The sequence below is a fragment of the Muscardinus avellanarius genome (assembly GCF_963383645.1).
Source record: "Muscardinus avellanarius genome assembly, chromosome: 1".
NCBI lineage: Eukaryota > Metazoa > Chordata > Mammalia > Rodentia > Gliridae > Muscardinus > Muscardinus avellanarius.
This window is the reverse complement of record NC_137786.1, coordinates 180,039,716-180,061,581: the sequence shown is the minus strand read 5'-3', so window position 1 is coordinate 180,061,581 and position 21,866 is coordinate 180,039,716. Positions and strand designations below refer to the sequence as shown.

Here is a 21,866-nt window from a genome sequence, read left to right as displayed (position 1 = left end):
TAAGGCGCTACTGCTGCGTCCTCGGCCATGAGGCCGGCGTATCTCCTCTGTGGCTCTGAGCTCTGTTATGAGACCCCCTCCTCTCTGGGGCTGGTGATTTTTTTGTTTCTCTGGTGATGGTGTTTTCTGGCTATGAAAGGCGCTGGTTTTGTGGTAATAGAGATTGGTTGTTAGCGGGGCTCTTAAGCCCCGCTTTTCTCGGTCGCCATCTTCCCGGAAGTCAAGTTTATGCTTTTTAATGTAGGCCAAGGCCAAAAGAAGGCCAAACTGAAGCCTCCTTTCCAGTTTGAAATTCTGGCTATCTGTTCTATTTACACTAGAGAATAATGCACTAGACTGAATACCCAGATCCATAAAAACAGTATCATAAATTCATTCCACCTTCCCTTTCTGGTTTCAGGCTCTGACAGGTATAAAGAAAATCCCACATAGACTTTATATGTCTAGAAATCACCTTGGTGAGATTTTTCTGGGATCTTAGATGTAGCTTAAACAGACTTATGAGAATAAGACCTAACTCAAAGACTCAAAAAAATCATTCAATTCATACCTTAGGAATCAAAGAACCAATTATACCTGTCATACATCTCAAACTTAAAAATGTTTACAGATGTTCAAGTAGACAGAGTAAAATCAAGGAGCCACTTATCTTTTTTTTATTCAAGAGCTATGAATAATCAGAAAACAAAGTTCATTCAGATAACTAATTAAACTGATAGATTTTGATGAAAGATCTAATTGCAAAGTGAAGGAGAGGGCTAAGGGAACAAGGGATGCTGAGACACTACAGATCTGTGATGATGAGAAACAATTACTATCTGTGGTGGTTACTCTGAATTGTCAAGTTGACTAAATCATGAAACAACTAATATTATGAGACTTTGAGTGTGTTAATGAGATGATTTGGTTTTTGTATTGGCAGATTGAAGGGGAATTCCTGCCTTGAATCTGGGTAGCATGGTTCTGATTGGCACAGTACCTGGATAAAAGAATAAAGCTACATGAAGATATATGTGGTTCTTCCTAAATAAAGTGTGTCTGCTCTCGTCTGAGCTAAGAGCCTTCAGGTGTTTTAACTAGACCTTTATCATAGTTTATCTGGAGAGTTACCTGACATTTTCATCTTGTACTAAGACTGAATTCATGGTCAGTCCAGTTCTAAGACCTCAGCTCTTGGACCACTCAGCCAGCTGGTTCTTGCAACTCTCCATGAGTAATCTGAAACTTGGGACTACATGCTTTAGACTGTAAGCTTACTTAATAAATTCCCTTTTACCATATATGTGTCTTGTGACTCCAGTGAACCCTGACCAATACACTAGCTGAAAGGGAAGAAGAAACATCCATTGTCAAAACAGATACAGTGTCTAACCCTACACTGCCATGCCAGTGATTCTTATTTTATAAATGAATCTGAAGTCAGCCCACAGGAAAACCTGGGTGATATTGTCCATGGGATTCCACACCCCAGAGCATCAGCCAAAGCATAGGTGATATACAATAACTGGAGACGGTATGGCAGTAAAAATAACAAGCAGAAGCTTCCAGTCAAAATCTATCATGTAATGATATAAATGGCTTATTATAAGTCTTTGGAAAGAAACCATTAATAAAAAGACATGAAGGATATTGGGAGAAATGGGTGATATTCTAAGTGCAAGTTTAGTTGCTTCAAAGAGATTCTGAACAACCACATTAGTCAAGGTTCTCTAGACTAACAAAACTTATAGAATATGTATATTATAAGAGGATTATCAAATCTTGTACACAAGAAGTGTAAGTATGGTCTCAAGTAGTTACCTGTACATAGAGAGCCAGTGGAACCCACAGCCGGTCCAGTGTTCCAAAGCTGGAGTCTTAAAATAGGAGCAACTGATAATGTAGCCCCACTAAAAGATAGAAAGGCCAGAAAAATCCCTGGAGAAACATTGGTGAAAGTCTGATTTGAAGAGCAAAAGGGCTGAAATCTGATGTCCCAGGTGAGAGAGGATATACTTTACTAAAGAAGAACCACACTTGCCTTCAGGCTGCTTCCTGGAGCTCTAACTGCTGACCTTTGGAAAGGAGACTGGGTGGTCAGAGAATACTGATGATTTAGTAGAAAGTAAATGCCTCCAAGAAAGACCTGAAATTTGTCAAATAGTATCTTTCCAGAAGATTATATGTAGTAGTACTTAATGAACTGTGGAAGTAGTTGGCTTGCTATAATTCATAGTTACTGCTGTTATTATCTAAAATCTAGGTTAGAGTACCCAATAAAACCTCTTCCATTTCCTTATTGATATTAATTATGAGCACCTTGTCCCATCATGCTGACGATGAAAATATTGTATTCCAAAACAATTCTATAGTCTGTGTCTATGCTAAAACAGATCTGCAATTCATGAATCAAAGTCCTAATATGCCAGCTGTTCCCTCCTAGTTCTATTAATTGTAAAAGAATAGAAGGAGCCTGTAAGGTGATAGAAGGACAAGTAACTTCACCAGGCTTGCTTAGCTTACGTTTCAAGGCCACTATACCAATCGTTCTTTGTTTAACTCCATTAAACCAGTTTTCATTTGATAATACCCACATTTTCAGCATCAGTCTCATCACATCCTCTCAGAACAGAACAAACCACCAGTTTGTTTTTTCCAGGGATCCCTTTCCAGGAATCTGAGTCCTAACTCATTAGAAGTTTTCCTCTGTGCTCCTGAACAGTGAGCTTCAATTGAGAAGAGCTTTCTCTTGTAGGATATTGACTCTCGGTGGTCCATCCTCTGTGTTTCAAAGGTACCAAAATGAACAGGGCAGCGTGATCTCATTAGAGGTCTAAGTGTTAGCTCTTGGGAAACCCAATACCAAGACTCTCAGTTTTAATAAACACAAATTCTACTTTTAGTTCCAGAAGTTATATAAGTAGAAGAAATTTCTGCAATTATCTCTTTATTATTTGTTTCTTTAAAGCCTTTTTATTTCTTCAATTAAATGTTCCCTGTGTTTATCACTGGTATGATTTCTATTTTACAATCTAAACCCTTACTTGTGTATCTACTACAACTTTCCTTGAAGAAAAAGTCCAAATGTAGCACTAAACACCCAAGCAGATAAGCAGATTAAAATATTTTTTACATTTGGACATTGTATTTTCCAAAACCAAGAAAATATATATAAACTTGCAAAGTTGCAATCATGCCATTGGTATAACTAAAGAAAATAGGTTGGCCATGAAGAACTGAGAGAACATATGAATATTTATAAGTTGATGTTACTGAAAAGACAAAAAAAATACTATAATAGCTACTAAATAAGGAGAAAAGGGAGGCAAGAGACAAAAAGAAAGTAAGATCATTTGGAAAAATAAATTAACCATAGGTGCTGCCTATAGTAATATTTACAATAGATTTACATGATAAAATTTGGTAATTCAAAATTGTTAATACACCTTTATTTGCATTTGTGTACAGAAGTAATAGCATTTCTCCCAGCAAAAGAGAAATTTAAATTCATGAGCAGATACTTTGACTTTATATTTTTAAAAAATATTGTGCATTGTAATGGTAAGCTGGATCATTAGTTATCTACATTATTGAAAGTCATCATAAATTTTAAAATGATCTTAATATCATTAAAACTATTTTAGGAAAATGACACTTGAAAATTTTAGTTCATAATAATCTTTTGTAGCTAACATTTTATATAAAATAATTTTTAGGAAAGTTTCATCACAAGCCTAACACTAAATATTTTAAAATCTATAAATGGTAATTTACTCTTCCACACAATGGCAATGACTAGAAAACAACTGAAAGAACCATCTAGTTCTTTGTGCCATTGGAATGGAGAACTTTCAATATAGCCTTGCAGATCTGCTTGGTCTTCACACTGTCGATGATGGGATTCATCACAGGAGGGAACAGCAGGTAGGCAATCCAATGTACATTGGATTTAAATTAAAATTTTCCACAGAAGACTTATTCTAAAATCTTACCTGAAAAGTTCACATAAAGTATGAATATACTGCATGAATATATTTGGCCAAAAGTGGTTAGGTCACTAACATGTATTGACTGTGATAATAACTACTAAGGAGTTTAGGGTGGCCAGAGGCAAAGAAAGAAAGAGAATTTGGAGCAAGCTAGTGGCTATGGGCACAGCGAGTGTCTTTGAGATATTTATATGACAATATTCAGTAATTTGGAATTGTTTGTTAACATTGTTCCCAATTGTGAACAAAAGTGATGCTATTACTCCAGCAAGGGGATATTTAAATCAATAGGAAAGACTTGCATTTATTATACTGGGAAATAAAACTATAATTTAACATTGAATAGTAGGCAAGATTGTTCATTATCTAGTTTTATAAAATACTTCATAATAAAGAAATAAATGATTGTATTATCACTGAGACCATTTTAGGAAAACACTGTTAATTTTGGACACATCCAGTTCAATCTTCTTATGTAAAACTTAAGTTATCTTTGAGAAATTTCAACATAAAAGTCAGTCTAAAAAACTTAAACTCTGAATGGAATTTTACTCTTTTTTTTTCTTTTTTTTATAAAACCCACGGGCTTCTACCTACAGGCTATACTCCCAGACGTATTTTTTTATATGTTTTTATACAGAAACAAAGTGTCTTAAGCCAGCTGAACTGGCTTCAAACCTGAGTGATCCTCCTGTCTCCGCCTCCCAAGCACGGGGATTACAAGCACGTGCCACCACACCCGGCTACTCTTTCTTTTTATTAATATATTTTTATTAATATGTTGTAACTTTACACCACAATGAGGTTCAGAGTGGAACATATATGCACACAGCATTTGGTATGTTTTCCCCCGATCCTGACTCAATCCCCAATTCAGTTCCCCAACTTAGAGAACTGTTATTTAATAAGGTGTACAATTTTAAGATTGGCTTTGATAATTTCATATATGTACATAGCATAATTTGAACTGTGTCCTCCTCACCATACTTCCCTCCCCAAATTTCCTTCAAAATGGCAATGATTAGAAAACAACTGAAAGAACCGTCTAGTTCTTCATGATGTTGGAATGGAGAACTTTCAGTATAGCCTTGCGGATCTGCTTGGTCTTCACACTGTAGATGATGGGGTTCATCACAGGAGGGATCAGCAGGTAGGCATTGGCAATCAGAGTATGTACATAGGGTGGGGCTCCTTTCCCAAATCTGTGCACAAAGGACAGACTGATCAGTGGAATGTAGAACACAGCCACAGCCCCAATATGGGAGACACACGTGCTTAAGGCTTTCTTCCTCTCGTCAGGGGAAGCAATGCTGAGGACAGTCCTAATGATCAAGACATAGGAAAGGACAATGAAGATGGAGTCCACCCCAGCAGTGCTGATCAGTGCAGTGAGCCCCACAGCACTATTGACCCCTGTGTCAGTGCAGGAGAGCTTAATCATGTCAGGGTGGAAGCAGTAAGAATGGCGGAGCTCGTGGCTGCCACAGAAGGACAGTCTTTTGAGAAGCACCACCAGAGGAGCCTGTATTAGTGCTCCCCTGGTCATGACAGCCACAACAATCAGTGCGATTTTAAGGTCAGTTAAGATGGAAGCATATCTAAGAGGATTAGAAATGGCCACAAACCGATCAAAAGCCATAGCCAGCAGCACCGAAGATTCCATGACAGTAAAGAGCTGAATGAAGAACATCTGTGACAAGCAGGCATTGAAGCTGATCTCCCTGGCATTGAACCAGAATATGCCCAGCATGGTGACCACGGTGGAGATGGACAGCCCGAGGTCAGTGGTGGACAGCATGGATAGGAAGTAATACATGGGTTCGTGGAGGCTGGGCTGCGTGATAATGATGAAGAGAATCAGGCTGTTCCCCGAGAGGGCTGTTGCATAGAGAAAGCAGAAGGGGATGGAGATCCAGGCGTGGAAGGCTTCCAGCCCGGGAACACCAGTTAGCAGGAAAATGATGGAAGAGGATGTGAGATTCTGGAAACTTGACATAATGAACTCAAACAACAAAATCTGTGTCCTGCAATAATAAACTAAATTTATTATTTGAGCATTCAAACTGAAAATATTTTCTAGGCAAACATTTCTAAAGATAACATCTATTGTATATAGAGCTCATTAAAACTGGCTTTTAAAAAGAAACACCTATATTATCAAATAAAAGAGCAGAAAATAGTCATTAAAAATTATATGAGGATACAGAATTCATCCAGTAAAAAGAATACATTGCATCTTAAGTCCACATTTCTGATAAATCATGAGACTGAAATTTGTGGGCATTACTTCCAGAATTCATTTGGTCAACAGTGGATTCTCCTAGGTCAAACATCCAGAAACAGTTGTATAAAATTTTAAATGAATAGTAAACAGTATATAAAATTATTCTAATGTTTTCTACTGGCAATATCAAAGACTGAAATCTACTTAAGTAATTTTATACCACATAGCAAATATAAGCAATTAAGACAAGTACAAACAAAATCACTTTAATATAGAAAACTTCCAATATAATTATAATGTATTGTTTTATAACATAAATTTTATCCTACACTTCAAGTCAACTTTTTTTAACTACACTGTCTAAATTTTTATTGAGTTCAAATGATCTGGCACTTAGCAAATTAGTTACCATATGACAAATTACTAAGCTGTACATTACATATCTCTTATGTATTATAATTAAACATTCCTAGTTTTAAAATAAACAGTGATATGTGTACCCCATAGGGTTGCTGTGAAGGTTAAATTACATACTATATGTAACAGTCTCAAAAGAATACATTATGATAAAAATTCATCAAATATTAGCTATAACCTCTTAAATAGAAAACTTAAAATATTTTACAAAAATTTTCACCCTTTACTCCCTATGTCTGGACCCATCTCTCTCCATTCATCTGCTTGTCTTTCTATCTGATAGCTAAGAAAGACTGGAATATCTTCTGAGCCTGACTGACTGCAATGTATACTGGTTAGTATCCTTTCCTCATTGATGTCTTTCCTCCCGGCAGTAATATTTTTCTCATTTTGTCATTATTCTTAATGATTCATAAGACTTTATGGATTTTTTTATCCAGACTTATTACCTACCTTCTCAGTGAATTTTTCATGTTAGTTATTTTAACATCAGATGTCTCTGAGTGTAACCCACAATTGGGAATAAGGATATGGAACAAAATCAGATACTATACTTGTCCTCAAGAATAACTAGAATAAAATGACCAAACTAAGGGGGATGGGAGGAGCGAGGAGGGAAATTTTCTAACGTAAGCGATGTACATTCACAAACATATCAAAGTCAATCACTAAGCCAAACATGAGGAGGGAGGGGGATGAAATTGGGTAGGAACCGGGTAAGGGCTAATTGAGTGGTGTGTGCATGTATGCATGTATGCCTCTACCATCTTGTACTCCATTAAGATATATAACTACAATGCACCAATAAAAAGAAAAAAGAATAGCTAGAATAAATGAAAAAGTGCAAAAAAATCAAATCAAATCTGATATGAGAAATACAATGGTATTGTGCTGATATTACAGAGGTTGTATAAAGTTGTGTAGAAAAGCACCAAAGAGCTTCACTGACTAGTAAAGAATACCTGTGCACAGGCTGAGAGGAGAAAATCATCATGAAAGATATTCTAAGCATTTCCAAAGGCAATGGATTCCAGATATTTTAGAAATACCAGTAAGTGTGAGACACACGGTACTAAAAGGTAGTGCTCAAGATATTACATGGATTAGTATAGAATTATCTTGTCACACTGAAAAGAGTCAGGTAATTATGTCAGCTTCAGGATCTATATGAACATGTTGATTTCTTGCCCAGCCAAAACATAACTTTAAAAAACAATGTCACAAATTCATTAATGTCAATCACAATGTCATGCACAGGAGGGGTGAAGGAGTAGGTGGGAACTGGGGGTGGGCTCACTGAATGCTGTGTGCATATATGTCTCTATCACTCCAAACTTCACCATGATGCAAGATTACAATGCACCAATTAAAAGAATGTCAGCTTGCTTCTGACCCTTCTTCCTATTTCCTGTCTTCTGTCCTTCACCAGCAACTCACAAGAGCTGCCTACACTCATATGAACCTCTTGAAATAGTTATTTACATAAGTGAAGTCGGCCTTCTCTTCATGACTAAAACACACATTGTTGCACTATTCACTTGTAACTATATAAAAATGACTAAATATTCTGCAATTTAGTGAGATCCTGTTTCAAAATAAAGAATAAAAAATAGGTCTTGGGGGAAGCTCAGAAATAAAATGCCCCTGAGTTCAATACCCAGTACAGAAAAAAAAATCAATAGTTTGAAACCAGATGGGTTCCTTACCTCAAAGTTCTGTAAGTCAGATGCCCAAGCATAACAAAACTAGGTCCTCCACTCAGGATCTCAAAAGGTCCAGGTGGAGGTTTCAACCACGACTGAGTCCTCCTCTAGAGCTCAAAGTATTTGTCTAACATCATCAGGTTGTTGGTGGAATTCAGTACTTCTTGGTGTGAATTTGATGTCTCTGGATTCTTGCTGGCTCTGAACTGGGAATGCTCTTAGCTCCTAGAAGCCACCCTCACTCAGTCCACTTATATGGTCTGCTCACAGCATGACATCTTACTTCTTCAAATCCGTCAAGGTAACGTCTCTACTATTTACTTTCTTTTCCAAAGGCCCATGTCACTAGGTAAAACACTCTCAAAATAATCTCCCTTTTCTTAACTCAAAGTCAAGTAATCAGGGACTACACCTGTATCTGTAAATGCTCTCACCATACAATCATAGAAGAATTTTCATACTCACAGACCCTACTCACACCAAAGGGATGTTTAACATACATATGTGACATACATACCACAGTGAGTAGAAACCTTTAGCACTTGCCACAACTGTCAAAGTCATACAATTCCCAAACCTTAATAGGTTCAACACTCAACTTCTGTAATGTCCACTTCTTGATAATCTTTACCTCCAGCTCCACTACCGAACATGACACTCCTCTCAGTGCTTGCAGGAACTACAGCAAGATTTACAAAAGTAATTTCCCTGTCCCGTGTTTCAAGGGTTTTTAGACTTTGTGTATATGGATGCTAGTGAGACCTTCAGGTAGTACATCTTCTAACTACTCCTCACATGGGACTCTTCATTGCCTTCAGCATGAACTTGAACTTTATCCCCTTTCATAGCAGTCAAGGACCTTCTCAATCTGGCCAATATAGAGTCTTACCATGATATGCCCACATAATACCTCCAGAAACCTTCTGATATAATCAACTTGGCTTTTTCCTTACTTCACTCAACTACCAAATATGGCAAGTTCTTTCACACTGGTGTGCTTTATTTAATCCATGTGGGTCCCTCTTTTTTATTGGTGCACTGCAGTCATACATCTTAATGGAGTGCAAGATGGTAGAGGCATACATGCACACATCACTCATTTAGCCCTTCCCCATTTCCCACCCCATTCCCTTCCCCCTTCCGCTTTCTCATGTTTGGCTTAGTGATTGAATTTGGTATATTTGTGAATGTATATGTTGTGTATTAGGGAATTTCCCTCTTTCCCCTTTCCACCCCCTCAGTTAGGTTGCCTTACTTGCTCATCTATGGTTTCTCCTTCTTTGTCTAGAGTTCCTCCTATAACCCATTTTCTCCCTGGCTTCTGCATCCAATATTAGGGAGAGCATCCAATTTTTTTACTTTTTGTGACTCACTAGTCGTACTTAACATAATGTTCTCCAGATCCATTGTCCCTCTTTTTAAATGAGACTAAATCTGTTAGGTTTGTTATTTAATTTATAGAAACCATCTACAAATTTAGCGTGCATTTTTGTACTTTAGGAAGCATTCAGGGTATCACCACCTCACTAAGTCATTAAAAATGAATTACTTCTCCTGGAGTTACATCCTTACATTTAGAATAATGGTTATTTCATTCTGTGATCGTGAGTCATTTGACAATGTGTCTCTAACCAAATTAGCTATTGACAGTCAGGTCATTGGTATTCATTATATTTTTGATAGCCTTCATAGGATATCCTGAATAGTGTGAGAAAGCAATATATGCTTCTTGGTATAGATTCAATTCCAGAGATAAAATTACATAGGATCCTGAAAACCTGCCAGGATCACAACTCATTGCAATTTTTCTGTTAAATCATGCTGTGGGGCCTGAATTCATACAAGCAACTATTCTAATGATCTCATTGAGCTTTCCAACATTCTAACTGAGGGGTGTGTGTGTGTGTGTGTGTGTGTGTGTGTGTGTGTGTTATGTGTGGAGATTTTTATGGAAGACTAAGGCTTATTATTGAAATATAAGTTTTGGTGTGTTCCCTATTTGTTGATAGTACTTCTTATATGAAAAGAATGTGCCATTTCCACTAAATGCACATTTTGCAGGTATAGTTAGAAGGGCAGGCAAATCTGGGTACAACAACTGACTCTGGCTCACTAGGTGAAGTTCTCCAGATGAGCATTGTATGTCCAATTTCATTTTTGTGAAATTGGTAGATCACCAATGGCATGTAAGAATTTAATGAGAGAGCATTTGTAAAGCTATCTAATATGTCAAACAGTTGACTAGTTATTAGAACTCAGGAAGAGTTTGATAATAATAAATGAAGATAGAGACAATTGTAGTAGTAGATGGGGTTACAGTGGCTGAGTGTCTCAGGTACCAGCTTTGAAATGTGGTAAAAGTAACTAGAAAACTCACAAATTCGCAGGTATATTAGCCACTTTAAACATTAAGACAAATGACTAATACATTTGGTATATAGAATATACCAAAATATATAAATTGCAGGACAGAGCTTTGCTAAATTTTCCATAATCATCCATGAGAACTCTTTTCAGTTATTAAAATCTTCAAGATTCTTAAAGAAAACTGTAAGTATAAAGAATGCTGTTTCCCCTGAATGCAGCAGTTTCACTTACAGAACATAGAGATGTGTTTTTTTCCTGCCTTCTTTACCAGGAAGGGTCCTGAAGAACTGGGGAGGCCCTACTCAAGAATAGGTAGTATATATAAGAGCCAAACCTCAGGCTGCCTGAAATCTCTTAATTAGAAAACTCCTGGGAGAGCCAGGTGTGGTTGCACATGTTTGTAATCCCAGCACTTGGGAGGCTGAGACAGAAAGATTGCACAGGTTTGAAGCCAGCCTCAGCTACTTAGTGAGGCTCTCAGCAACTTAGTGAGACTCTGTTTCCAAATAAATTATAAAATGGGGCTGGGGGTGTCACCAAGTAGTACAAAGACCCTGGGTTCTACCCCCCAGTACCACCAAAAAGAAAAAAAAGAAATAAAATCTCCTTGGAGAGAGTTTTATGTCCTCCCCAAGAGAATGAAGCTTCCCAGGGTTCATTCTACTTCATTCTCCTTTATTTTACTATACCTACTGCACTTTGATAGTTTCTATGAACCAAATAGTGTTCCTTTAAACACTATTGTAGGATAAAATTCATCTATTACATTTATTTTGTGAGAAAATTTTAACTAATTGTGAAATTCCTCAAACCTGCTTATCTCCATGAGCTCACCCTCATACCCACAAACGATAAACTCAATCTGATGAAATCATCTTCCTCCAACTATATTTGAGTAGATTATTTAAATTTATTAGAAACTTCTAAAAGCCAGAAGTGGTAGAGCACGCTTATAATCCCAGTACTTGGGAAGCTGAGATGGGAAGATAGAGGGTTGCAGCCAGCCTCAGCTACTTAGGGAGGCCCTCTGCAACTTAGTGAGACCCTGTTTCAAAATAAAAAAATTAAAAATGGGGCTAGGGTGTAGCTTGGAGGTAGAATGCCCCTGGGTTCCATCCCCAGTATTGCAAAAAAATTTTATTAGAAACTTCTTTAGTTCTCTATCACAGGCAAAAAGGGTCTATTCATTCATTCATGAATCACTCTAAATACTTAACACAGTCCAGGGTTTTGCACATGGAATGGAGGAAATAGAACAGAGAGTTTCCACCTCAGGACTCACAACCCAGTGAAAAAACACATGCAAAACTCAGTGGTCACAACAAGCATGTTAAATTTTTTTAATTATTATTGAAATTGTACATACGTATGTGCTACAGTTGATAATTCAGTACCTGTCTACAATATGTGATTATCAAATCAGAGTAATTAATATTTCCACTTCCTTAAATTTTTAAAAAATTTTACATATTTGTAAGTTACAGTATTCTAATTCATTATATTTATACAATGTGTGGTGATCAAATTAGGGTAAATTTCTCCTTCAGATTTATATTTAGAAGATGAACCATTATACTTGGATAATTAAAATATTAATGCCTTTACCAAAGTTATCCTAAAACGTCTTTCAAGAAGTACAAAACTATTTTTTCATTCATGTTTGATTTTATGTATATTCCTTAGCCATGAATCATCTTTTGGAATAATAATAATCATAACTATTAAGCTAAAAAATTTATAAACTCTATACCCTTTTTTGAGAGGTACTGAGGATTGAACCTAGAAGCATTCTACCTCTAAGCTACACCCCAGCCTTATTTTCTTATTTTTTATATTGAAACAGAGTCTTATTAAATTGCTGAAGCTGGCCTCAAACTTGTGATCCTCTTGTTTCAGCCTCCTGAGAAATGGGATTACAGGCTTGTTCCGCCAGGCCTGGCTGAAACCTAGATTTTTCTTACTGTCTACATTACTTACTTTTCAAAATATATATGCTTACAAAGTGTCAGTGTATGAACTGAACAAAAGTTAGAATTAGCCCTGATACTACAAGAAAAGTCTATACGAGAAAGAAAATATTTTCATATAAGTCAAATTGGCAACCTATATACCAACACCTGAATGAATGAATGAATGAATGAATGAATGAATGAATAGGTAGGATCTGAGACTCAGCTTGAACAGCTAAAGGGGATAAGTTGAATAATTACATTTCCTTAGATGTTTGAGGAAAGGGGAAGAGAGGAGAAAGGTGCTCAGTCCATCCCTTCCAAAGATCTGAATGTCAACTCCATGAGAAGTCCTCCTCTGTGCTACTGAGGTGTGAGCTCCAGCTTGGAAGAGCCCCCTCCCTTGAGGGTGGGTCTTGACTGAGGGTGCTCCATCCTCTGAGCTCCTCAAATATCAGAATGATCAAGGCAGCAAGCTCTCATTTTGGGTCTGAGTGTTAGCTTTTAGGTGGCCCAATACCAAGATTATTGATTTCGAGTTGACATGTGCCTATGGTACCAGGTATTAACTCAGAGGCATTCTACCTCTGAGCTAAACTGTGTTGTGAGCTTGCTTAAGCTTTCAGACTTTAGAAGGTAATGCAGATGAAACCTGGGAGACTTCCATCGCATCCCCCTGGATCGCCATATCTCCCCATGCCTGCCATATAGAGTAGGCCCTAGGAATGGAAAGTTCCAAAAAGTTAAAGAAGAGTCCATGGGAGACGTATTCTCCAAGCCCTGGGCGTGACTGTGTCTTCTGGAATTTGCCCTTTGGAGCTGCCTGTCTGCAAGGGCAGGGGGCTCAAGGACAGGGGGCTGGATTTGGTCATAGGATCCAGAGCTAATCGGAGCTAATGCCTGGACTAGTTCTTTTTTTTTTACTTTGTTTACATGTCCTTCACTATTGGTTTGTGGTGATTACACTCCTTTCTTTTTTCTTACTATTAATCTCACAGGTGAAGGATATAAATTTCCTGGGTTCTTGTAATAATGTGTCAGTCGCACAAGAGGCTTTTGTCCATGTCAGATTCTTTCACCTTTAGCGCCGTGAATAGGAACTTAAAGGAATTTATTTCATAAAAGGGAAAGAATCGCTGCAGATAAGTGGCTGCAGAACTGCACCAGGATCCTTTGCACATCTTTCTGAGAAAATCGATCTTGAGCGGACTCAGTGGCCATATTCAGTGCTGGATTTATTATTCCCGACTGAGCCAGTCGGCCACAGTAAGACCCTGTTTCCAAATAAAATATAAAATAGCTCAGAGGTGTAGCCTGAAGGTATAAGGTCCCTGGATTTTATCCCCAGTAACACACACACACACACACACACACACACACACACACACATACACACACACACACACACACACACACACACACACACACAGTTTGGGAATGTAACTACCATATGACCCAGCAATAGTGCCTCAGGTAATGTTCCCCCCCAAAAAAATAAAATAAGAATATTATAAAGATCCTTGCATATCCAGGTTCATAGCAGCACAATTTACAACAACCAAATTATAGAACCAATTTAGCTGTCCATGAATGGATAAGTGGATCACAAAACTTTGGTATATATTCATAATGGAATTTTACTCAGCCATAGAGAACAACCAGATTTAAATATTCCTACATTTTGGTTCTGTTAATGTTGAGACTTCAAAGAAAGTCAATTTTGACATGATATTTGCCAAAAACAAGAACCATGGCATTAGTAACCATGGCATTAGTGCTACTGAAGAATGTACATTGGATTTGAATTAAAATTTTCCACAGAAGACTTATTCTAAAATCTTACCTGAAAAGTTCACAGAAAGTATGAATATACTGCATGAATATATTTGGCCAAAAGTGGTTAGGTCACTAACATGTATTGACTGTGATAATAACTACTAAGGAGTTTAGGGTGGCCAGAGGCAAAAAAAGAAAGAGAATTTGGAGCAAGCTAGTGGCTGTGGGACAGTTGTCTTTGGGATATTTAGATGACAATATTCAGTAATTTGGAATTGTTTGTAAACATTATTCCCAATTGTGAACAAAAGTGATGCTACTACTCCAGTAAGGGGATATTTCTTTTTTTATTGATGCATTGTATTCATACATCATATTGGGGTAAAAAACTTGTGTGAACATACATGTACACATCACTGATTTAACACCTACCCAATTCCCACCACATTCCCTCCCCATCCCTCCTTCAGTAAGGGGATATTTAAATCAATAGGAAGGACTTGCATTTCTTCTATTGGGAAATAAAACTATAATTTAACATTGAAATAGTAAGCAAGATTGTTCATTATCTAGTTTTATAAAATGCTTCATAATAAAGGAATAAATGATTGTATTATCACTGAGACCATTTTAGGAAAACAGTATTAATTTTGAACACATCCAGTTCAATCTTCTTATGTAAAACTTAAGTTATCTTTAAGAAATTTCAACATAAATATCAGGCTAAAAAATTTAAACTCTGAATGGAATTTTTCTCTTTCTTTTTCTTTTTTTTTTATGGAACCCAGGGGCTACCTCTGGGCTACACTCTCAGACCTATTTTTTACATGTTTTTATTTGGAAACAGGGTAACTTAAGCCAGCTGAGCTGGCTTCGAACCTGAGCGATCCTCCTGTCTCAGCCTCCCAAGCACGGGGATTACAAGCATGCGCCACCACGCCCAGCTACTCTTTCTTTTTATAAATATATTTTTATTAATATGTTGTAACTTTACACCACAATGAGGTTCAGAGTGAAACATATATGCACACAGCATTTGGTTTGTTTTCCCCCGACCCTGTCTCAATCCCCCAATTCAATTCCCCAACTTCCCTGTACATGTTACTAATAACATGTACAATTTTAAGATTGGTTTTGATAATTCCATATATGTACATAGCATAATTTGAACCGTGTCCTCCTCACCATACTTCCCTCCCCAAATTTCCTTCAAAACGACAATGATTAGAAAGCAACTGAAAGAACCGTCTAGTTCTCCGTGATGTTGGAATGGAGAACTTTCAGTATAGCCTTGCGGATCTGCTTGGTCTTCACACTATAGATGATGGGGTTCATCACAGGAGGGATCAGCAGGTAGGCATTGGCAATCAGAGTATGTACATAGGGTGGGGCTCCTTTCCCAAATCTGTGCACAAAGGACAGACTGATCAGTGGAATGTAGAACACAGCCACAGCCCCAATATGGGAGACACACGTGCTTAAGGCTTTCTTCCTCTCGTCAGGGGAAGCAATGGTGAGGACAGTCCTAATGATCAAGACATAGGAAAGGACAATGAAGATGGAGTCCACCCCAGCAGTGCTGATCAGTGCAGTGAGCCCCACAGCACTATTGACCCCGGTGTCAGTGCAGGAGAGCTTCATTACATCAGGGTGGTAGCAGTAGGAATGGCGAAGCACATGGCTGCCGCAGAAGGACAGTCTTTTGAGAAGCACTACCATGGGTGTCAGTATTAGGGTACCCCTGGTGATGATTGCTACAGCAATTAGTGCGATTTTAAGGTCAGTTAAGATGGAAGCATATCTAAGAGGATTAGAAATGGCCACAAACCGATCAAAAGCCATAGCCAGCAGCACCGAAGATTCCATGACAGCGAAGAGCTGAATGAAGAACATCTGTGACAAGCAGGCATTGAAGCTGATCTCCCTGGCATTGAACCAGAATATGCCCAGCATGGTGACCACGGTGGAGATGGACAGCCCAAGGTCAGTGGTGGACAGCATGGAGAGGAAGTAATACATGGGTTCGTGGAGGCTGGGCTGCGTGATAATGATGAAGAGAATCAGGCTGTTCCCCGAGAGGGCCGTTGCATAGAGGAAGCAGAAGGGGATGGAGATCCAGGCGTGGAAGGCTTCCAGCCCGGAAACACCAGTTAGCAGGAAAATGATGGAAGAGGATGTGAGATTCTGGAAACTTGACATAATGAACTCGAACAACAAAATCTGTGTCCTGCAATAATAAACTAAACTTATTATTTGAGCACTCAAACTGAAATTATTTTTTAGCCAAATATTTCTAAAGATAACATCTATTGTATATAAAGAGCTCATTAAAACTGGCTTTAAAAAAACACCTATATTATCAAATAAAAGAGCAGAAAATAGTAAACAATTATATGAGGATACAGAATTCATCCAGTAAAAAGAATACATTGCATCTTAAGTCCACATTTCTGATAAGTCATGAGACTGAAATTTGTGGACATTACTTCCAGAATTCATTTGGTCAACAGTGGATTTTCCTTGGTTAAACATCCACAAACAGTTGTATGAAATTTTAAATGAATAGTAAACAGTGTATAAAATTATTCTAATGTTTTCTACTGGCAATATCAAAGATTGAAATCTACTTAAGTAATTTTATACCACATAGCAAATATGAGCAATTAAGACAAGTACAAACAAAATCACTTCAATATAGAAAACCTCCAATATAATTATAATGTATTGTTTTATAACATAAATTTTATCCTACATTTCAAGTCAACTTTTTTTCTCTACACTGTCTAAATTTTTATTGAGTTCAAATGATCTGGCACTTACCAAATTAGTTACCATATGACAAATTACTAAGCTGTACATTACATATCTCTTATGTATTATAATTACACATTCCTAGTTTTTAAATTAACAGTGATATGTGTACCCCATAGAGTTGCTGCGAAAGTTAAATTACATAATATATGTAAGTCTCAAAAGAATACATTATGATAAAAATTCATCAAATATTAGCTATAACCTCTTAAATAGAAATGTTAAAATATTTTACAAAAATTTTCACCCTTTACTCCCTATGTCTGGACCCATCTCTCTCCATTCATCTGCTTGTCCCTCTATCTGATAGCTAAGAAAGACTGGAATATCTTCTGAGCCTGACTGACTGCAATGTATACTGGTTAGTATCCTTTCCTCATTGATGTCTTTCCTCCCGGCAGTAATATTTTTCTCATTTTGTCATTATTCTTAATGATTCATAAGACTTTATGGATTTTTTTATCCAGACTTATTACCTACCTTCTCAGTGAATTTTTCATGTTAGTTATTTTAACATCAGATGTCTCTGAGTGTAACCCACAATTGGGAATAAGGATATGGAACAAAATCAGATACTATACTTGTCCTCAAGAATAACTAGAATAAAATGACCAAACTAAGGGGGATGGGAGGAGCGAGGAGGGAAATTTTCTAACGTAAGCGATGTACATTCACAAACATATCAAAGTCAATCACTAAGCCAAACATGAGGAGGGAGGGGGATGAAATTGGGTAGGAACCGGGTAAGGGCTAATTGAGTGGTGTGTGCATGTATGCATGTATGCCTCTACCATCTTGTACTCCATTAAGATATATAACTACAATGCACCAATAAAAAGAAAAAAGAATAGCTAGAATAAATGAAAAAGTGCAAAAAAATCAAATCAAATCTGATATGAGAAATACAATGGTATTGTGCTGATATTACAGAGGTTGTATAAAGTTGTGTAGAAAAGCACCAAAGAGCTTCACTGACTAGTAAAGAATACCTGTGCACAGGCTGAGAGGAGAAAATCATCATGAAAGATATTCTAAGCATTTCCAAAGGCAATGGATTCCAGATATTTTAGAAATACCAGTAAGTGTGAGACACACGGTACTAAAAGGTAGTGCTCAAGATATTACATGGATTAGTATAGAATTATCTTGTCACACTGAAAAGAGTCAGGTAATTATGTCAGCTTCAGGATCTATATGAACATGTTGATTTCTTGCCCAGCCAAAACATAACTTTAAAAAACAATGTCACAAATTCATTAATGTCAATCACAATGTCATGCACAGGAGGGGTGAAGGAGTAGGTGGGAACTGGGGGTGGGCTCACTGAATGCTGTGTGCATATATGTCTCTATCACTCCAAACTTCACCATGATGCAAGATTACAATGCACCAATTAAAAGAATGTCAGCTTGCTTCTGACCCTTCTTCCTATTTCCTGTCTTCTGTCCTTCACCAGCAACTCACAAGAGCTGCCTACACTCATATGAACCTCTTGAAATAGTTATTTACATAAGTGAAGTCGGCCTTCTCTTCATGACTAAAACACACATTGTTGCACTATTCACTTGTAACTATATAAAAATGACTAAATATTCTGCAATTTAGTGAGATCCTGTTTCAAAATAAAGAATAAAAAATAGGTCTTGGGGGAAGCTCAGAAATAAAATGCCCCTGAGTTCAATACCCAGTACAGAAAAAAAAAATCAATAGTTTGAAACCAGATGGGTTCCTTACCTCAAAGTTCTGTAAGTCAGATGCCCAAGCATAACAAAACTAGGTCCTCCACTCAGGATCTCAAAAGGTCCAGGTGGAGGTTTCAACCACGACTGAGTCCTCCTCTAGAGCTCAAAGGCTTTGTCTAACATCATCAGGTTGTTGGTGGGATTCAGTACTTCTTGGTGTGAATTTGATGTCTCTGGATTCTTGCTGGCTCTGAACTGGGAATGCTCTTAGCTCCTAGAAGCCACCCTCACTCAGTCCACTTATATGGTCTGCTCACAGCATGATATCTTACTTCTTCAAATCCGTCAAGGTAACGTCTCTACTATTTACTTTCTTTTCCAAAGGCCCATGTCACTAGGTAAAATACTCTCAAAATAATCTCCCTTTTCTTAACTCAAAGTCAAGTAATCAGGGACTACACCTGTATCTGTAAATGCTCTCACCATACAATCATAGAAGAATTTTCATACTCACAGACCCTACTCACACCAAAGGGATGTTTAACATACATATGTGACATACATACCACAGTGAGTAGAAACCTTTAGCACTTGCCACAACTGTCAAAGTCATACAATTCCCAAACCTTAATAGGTTCAACACTCAACTTCTGTAATGTCCACTTCTTAATCATCTTTACCTCCAGCTCCACTACTGAACATGACACTCCTATCAGTGCTTGTAGGAACTACAGCAAGATTTACAAAAGTAATTTCCCTGTCCCGTGTTTCAAGGGTTTTTAGACTTTGTGTATATGGATGCTAGTGAGACCTTCAGGTACTACATCTTCTAGCTACTCCTCACATGGGACTCTTCATTGCCTTCAGCATGAACTTGAACTTTATCCCCTTTCATAGCAGTCAAGGACCTTCTCAATCTGGCCAATATAGAGTCTTACCATGATATGCCCACATAATACCTCCAGAAACCTTCTGATATAATCAACTTGGCTTTTTCCTTACTTCACTCAACTACCAAATATGGCAAGTTCTTTCACACTGGTGTGCTTTATTTAATCCATGTGGGTCCCTCTTTTTTATTGGTGCACTGCAGTCATACATCTTAATGGAGTGCAAGATGGTAGAGGCATACATGCACACATCACTCATTTAGCCCTTCCCCATTTCCCACCCCATTCCCTTCCCCCTTCCGCTTTCTCATGTTTGGCTTAGTGATTGAATTTGGTATATTTGTGAATGTATATGTTGTGTATTAGGGAATTTCCCTCTTTCCCCTTTCCACCCCCTCAGTTAGGTTGCCTTACTTGCTCATCTATGGTTTCTCCTTCTTTGTCTAGAGTTCCTCCTATAACCCATTTTCTCCCTGGCTTCTGCATCCAATATTAGGGAGAGCATCCAATTTTTTTACTTTTTGTGACTCACTAGTCGTACTTAACATAATGTTCTCCAGATCCATTGTCCCTCTTTTTAAATGAGACTAAATCTGTTAGGTTTGTTATTTAATTTATAGAAACCATCTACAAATTTAGCGTGCATTTTTGTACTTTAGGAAGCATTCAGGGTATCACCACCTCACTAAGTCATTAAAAATGAATTACTTCTCCTGGAGTTACATCCTTACATTTAGAATAATGGTTATTTCATTCTGTGATCGTGAGTCATTTGACAATGTGTCTCTAACCAAATTAGCTACTGACAGTTAGGTCATTGGTATTCATTATATTTTTGATAGCCTTCATAGGATATCCTGAATAGTGTGAGAAAACAATATATGCTTCTTGGTATAGATTCAATTCCAGAGATAAAATTACATAGGATCCTGAAAACCTGCCAGGATCACAACTCATTGGAATTTTTCTCTTAAATCATGCTGTGGGGCCTGAATTCATACAAGCAACTATTCTAATGATCTCATTGAGCTTTCCAACATTCTAACTGAGGTGTGTGTGTGTGTGTGTGTGTGTGTGTGTGTGTGTGTGTGTGTGTGTGTTATGTGTGGAGATTTTTATGGAAGACTAAGGCTTATTATTGAAATATAAGTTTTGGTGTGTTCCCCATTTGTTGATAGTACTTCTTATATGAAAATAATGTGCCATTTCCACTAAATGCACATTTTGCAGGTTCTTGGAGTTTTCTTAAGTTGTATCTCTTCTCTGAATACACAGTCAGAAGTATAGTTAGAAGGGCAGGCAAACCTGGGTACAACAGCTGACTCTGGCTCACTAGGTGAAGTTCTCCAGATGAGTATTCTATGTCCAATTTCATTTTTGTGAAATTGGTAGCTCACCAATGGCATGTAAGAATTTAATGAGAGAGCATTTGTAAAGCTATCTAATATGCCAAACAGTTGACTAGTTATTAGAACTCAGGAAGAGTTTGATAATAATAAATGAAGATAGAGACAACTGTAGTAGTAGATGTGGATACAGTGACTGAGTGTTCAGGTACCAGCTTTGAAATGTGGTAAAGTAACTAGAAAACTCACAAATTCGCCGGTATATTAGCCACTTTAAACATTAAGACAAATGACTAATACATTTGGTATATAGAATATATCAAAATATATAAATTTCCGGACAGAGCTTTGCTAAATTTTCCATAATCATCCATGAGAACTCTTTTCAGTTATTAAAATCTTCAAGATTCTTAAAGAAACTCTAAGTATAAATAATGCTGTTTCCCCTGAATGCAGCAGTTTCACTTACAGAACATAGAGATGTGTTTTTTCCTGCCTTCTTTACCAGGAAGGGTCCTGAAGAACTGGGGAGGCCCTACTCAAGAATAGGTAGTATATATAAGAGCCAAGCCTCAGGCTGCCTGAAATCTCTTAATTAGAAAACTCCTGGGAGAGCCAGGTGTGGTTACACACACTTGAAATCCCAGCACTTGGGAGGCTGAGACAGAAAGATCATACAGGTTTGAAGCCAGCCTCAGCTACTTGGTGAGGCTCTCAGCAACTTAGTGAGACT

At 37.5% G+C, this 21,866-nt stretch overlaps 2 protein-coding genes across 2 annotated transcripts; both read right to left on the bottom strand.

Annotated features, from left to right (window-relative positions):
• Positions 1-5,013: 5,013 nt before the first annotated feature.
• Positions 5,014-5,964, bottom strand: LOC308258925 (olfactory receptor OR51C1-like; the record flags this gene model as incomplete). Its single annotated transcript, XM_080689552.1, has 1 exon — positions 5,014-5,964. The coding sequence occupies one exon, from the start codon at positions 5,962-5,964 to the stop codon at positions 5,014-5,016; it is 951 nt and encodes a 316-aa protein (XP_080545678.1).
• Positions 5,965-15,652: 9,688 nt separating this feature from the next.
• On the bottom strand, positions 15,653-16,603 carry LOC308258918 (olfactory receptor OR51C1-like; the record flags this gene model as incomplete). Its single annotated transcript, XM_080689541.1, has 1 exon — positions 15,653-16,603. The coding sequence occupies one exon, from the start codon at positions 16,601-16,603 to the stop codon at positions 15,653-15,655; it is 951 nt and encodes a 316-aa protein (XP_080545667.1).
• Positions 16,604-21,866: the final 5,263 nt, after the last annotated feature.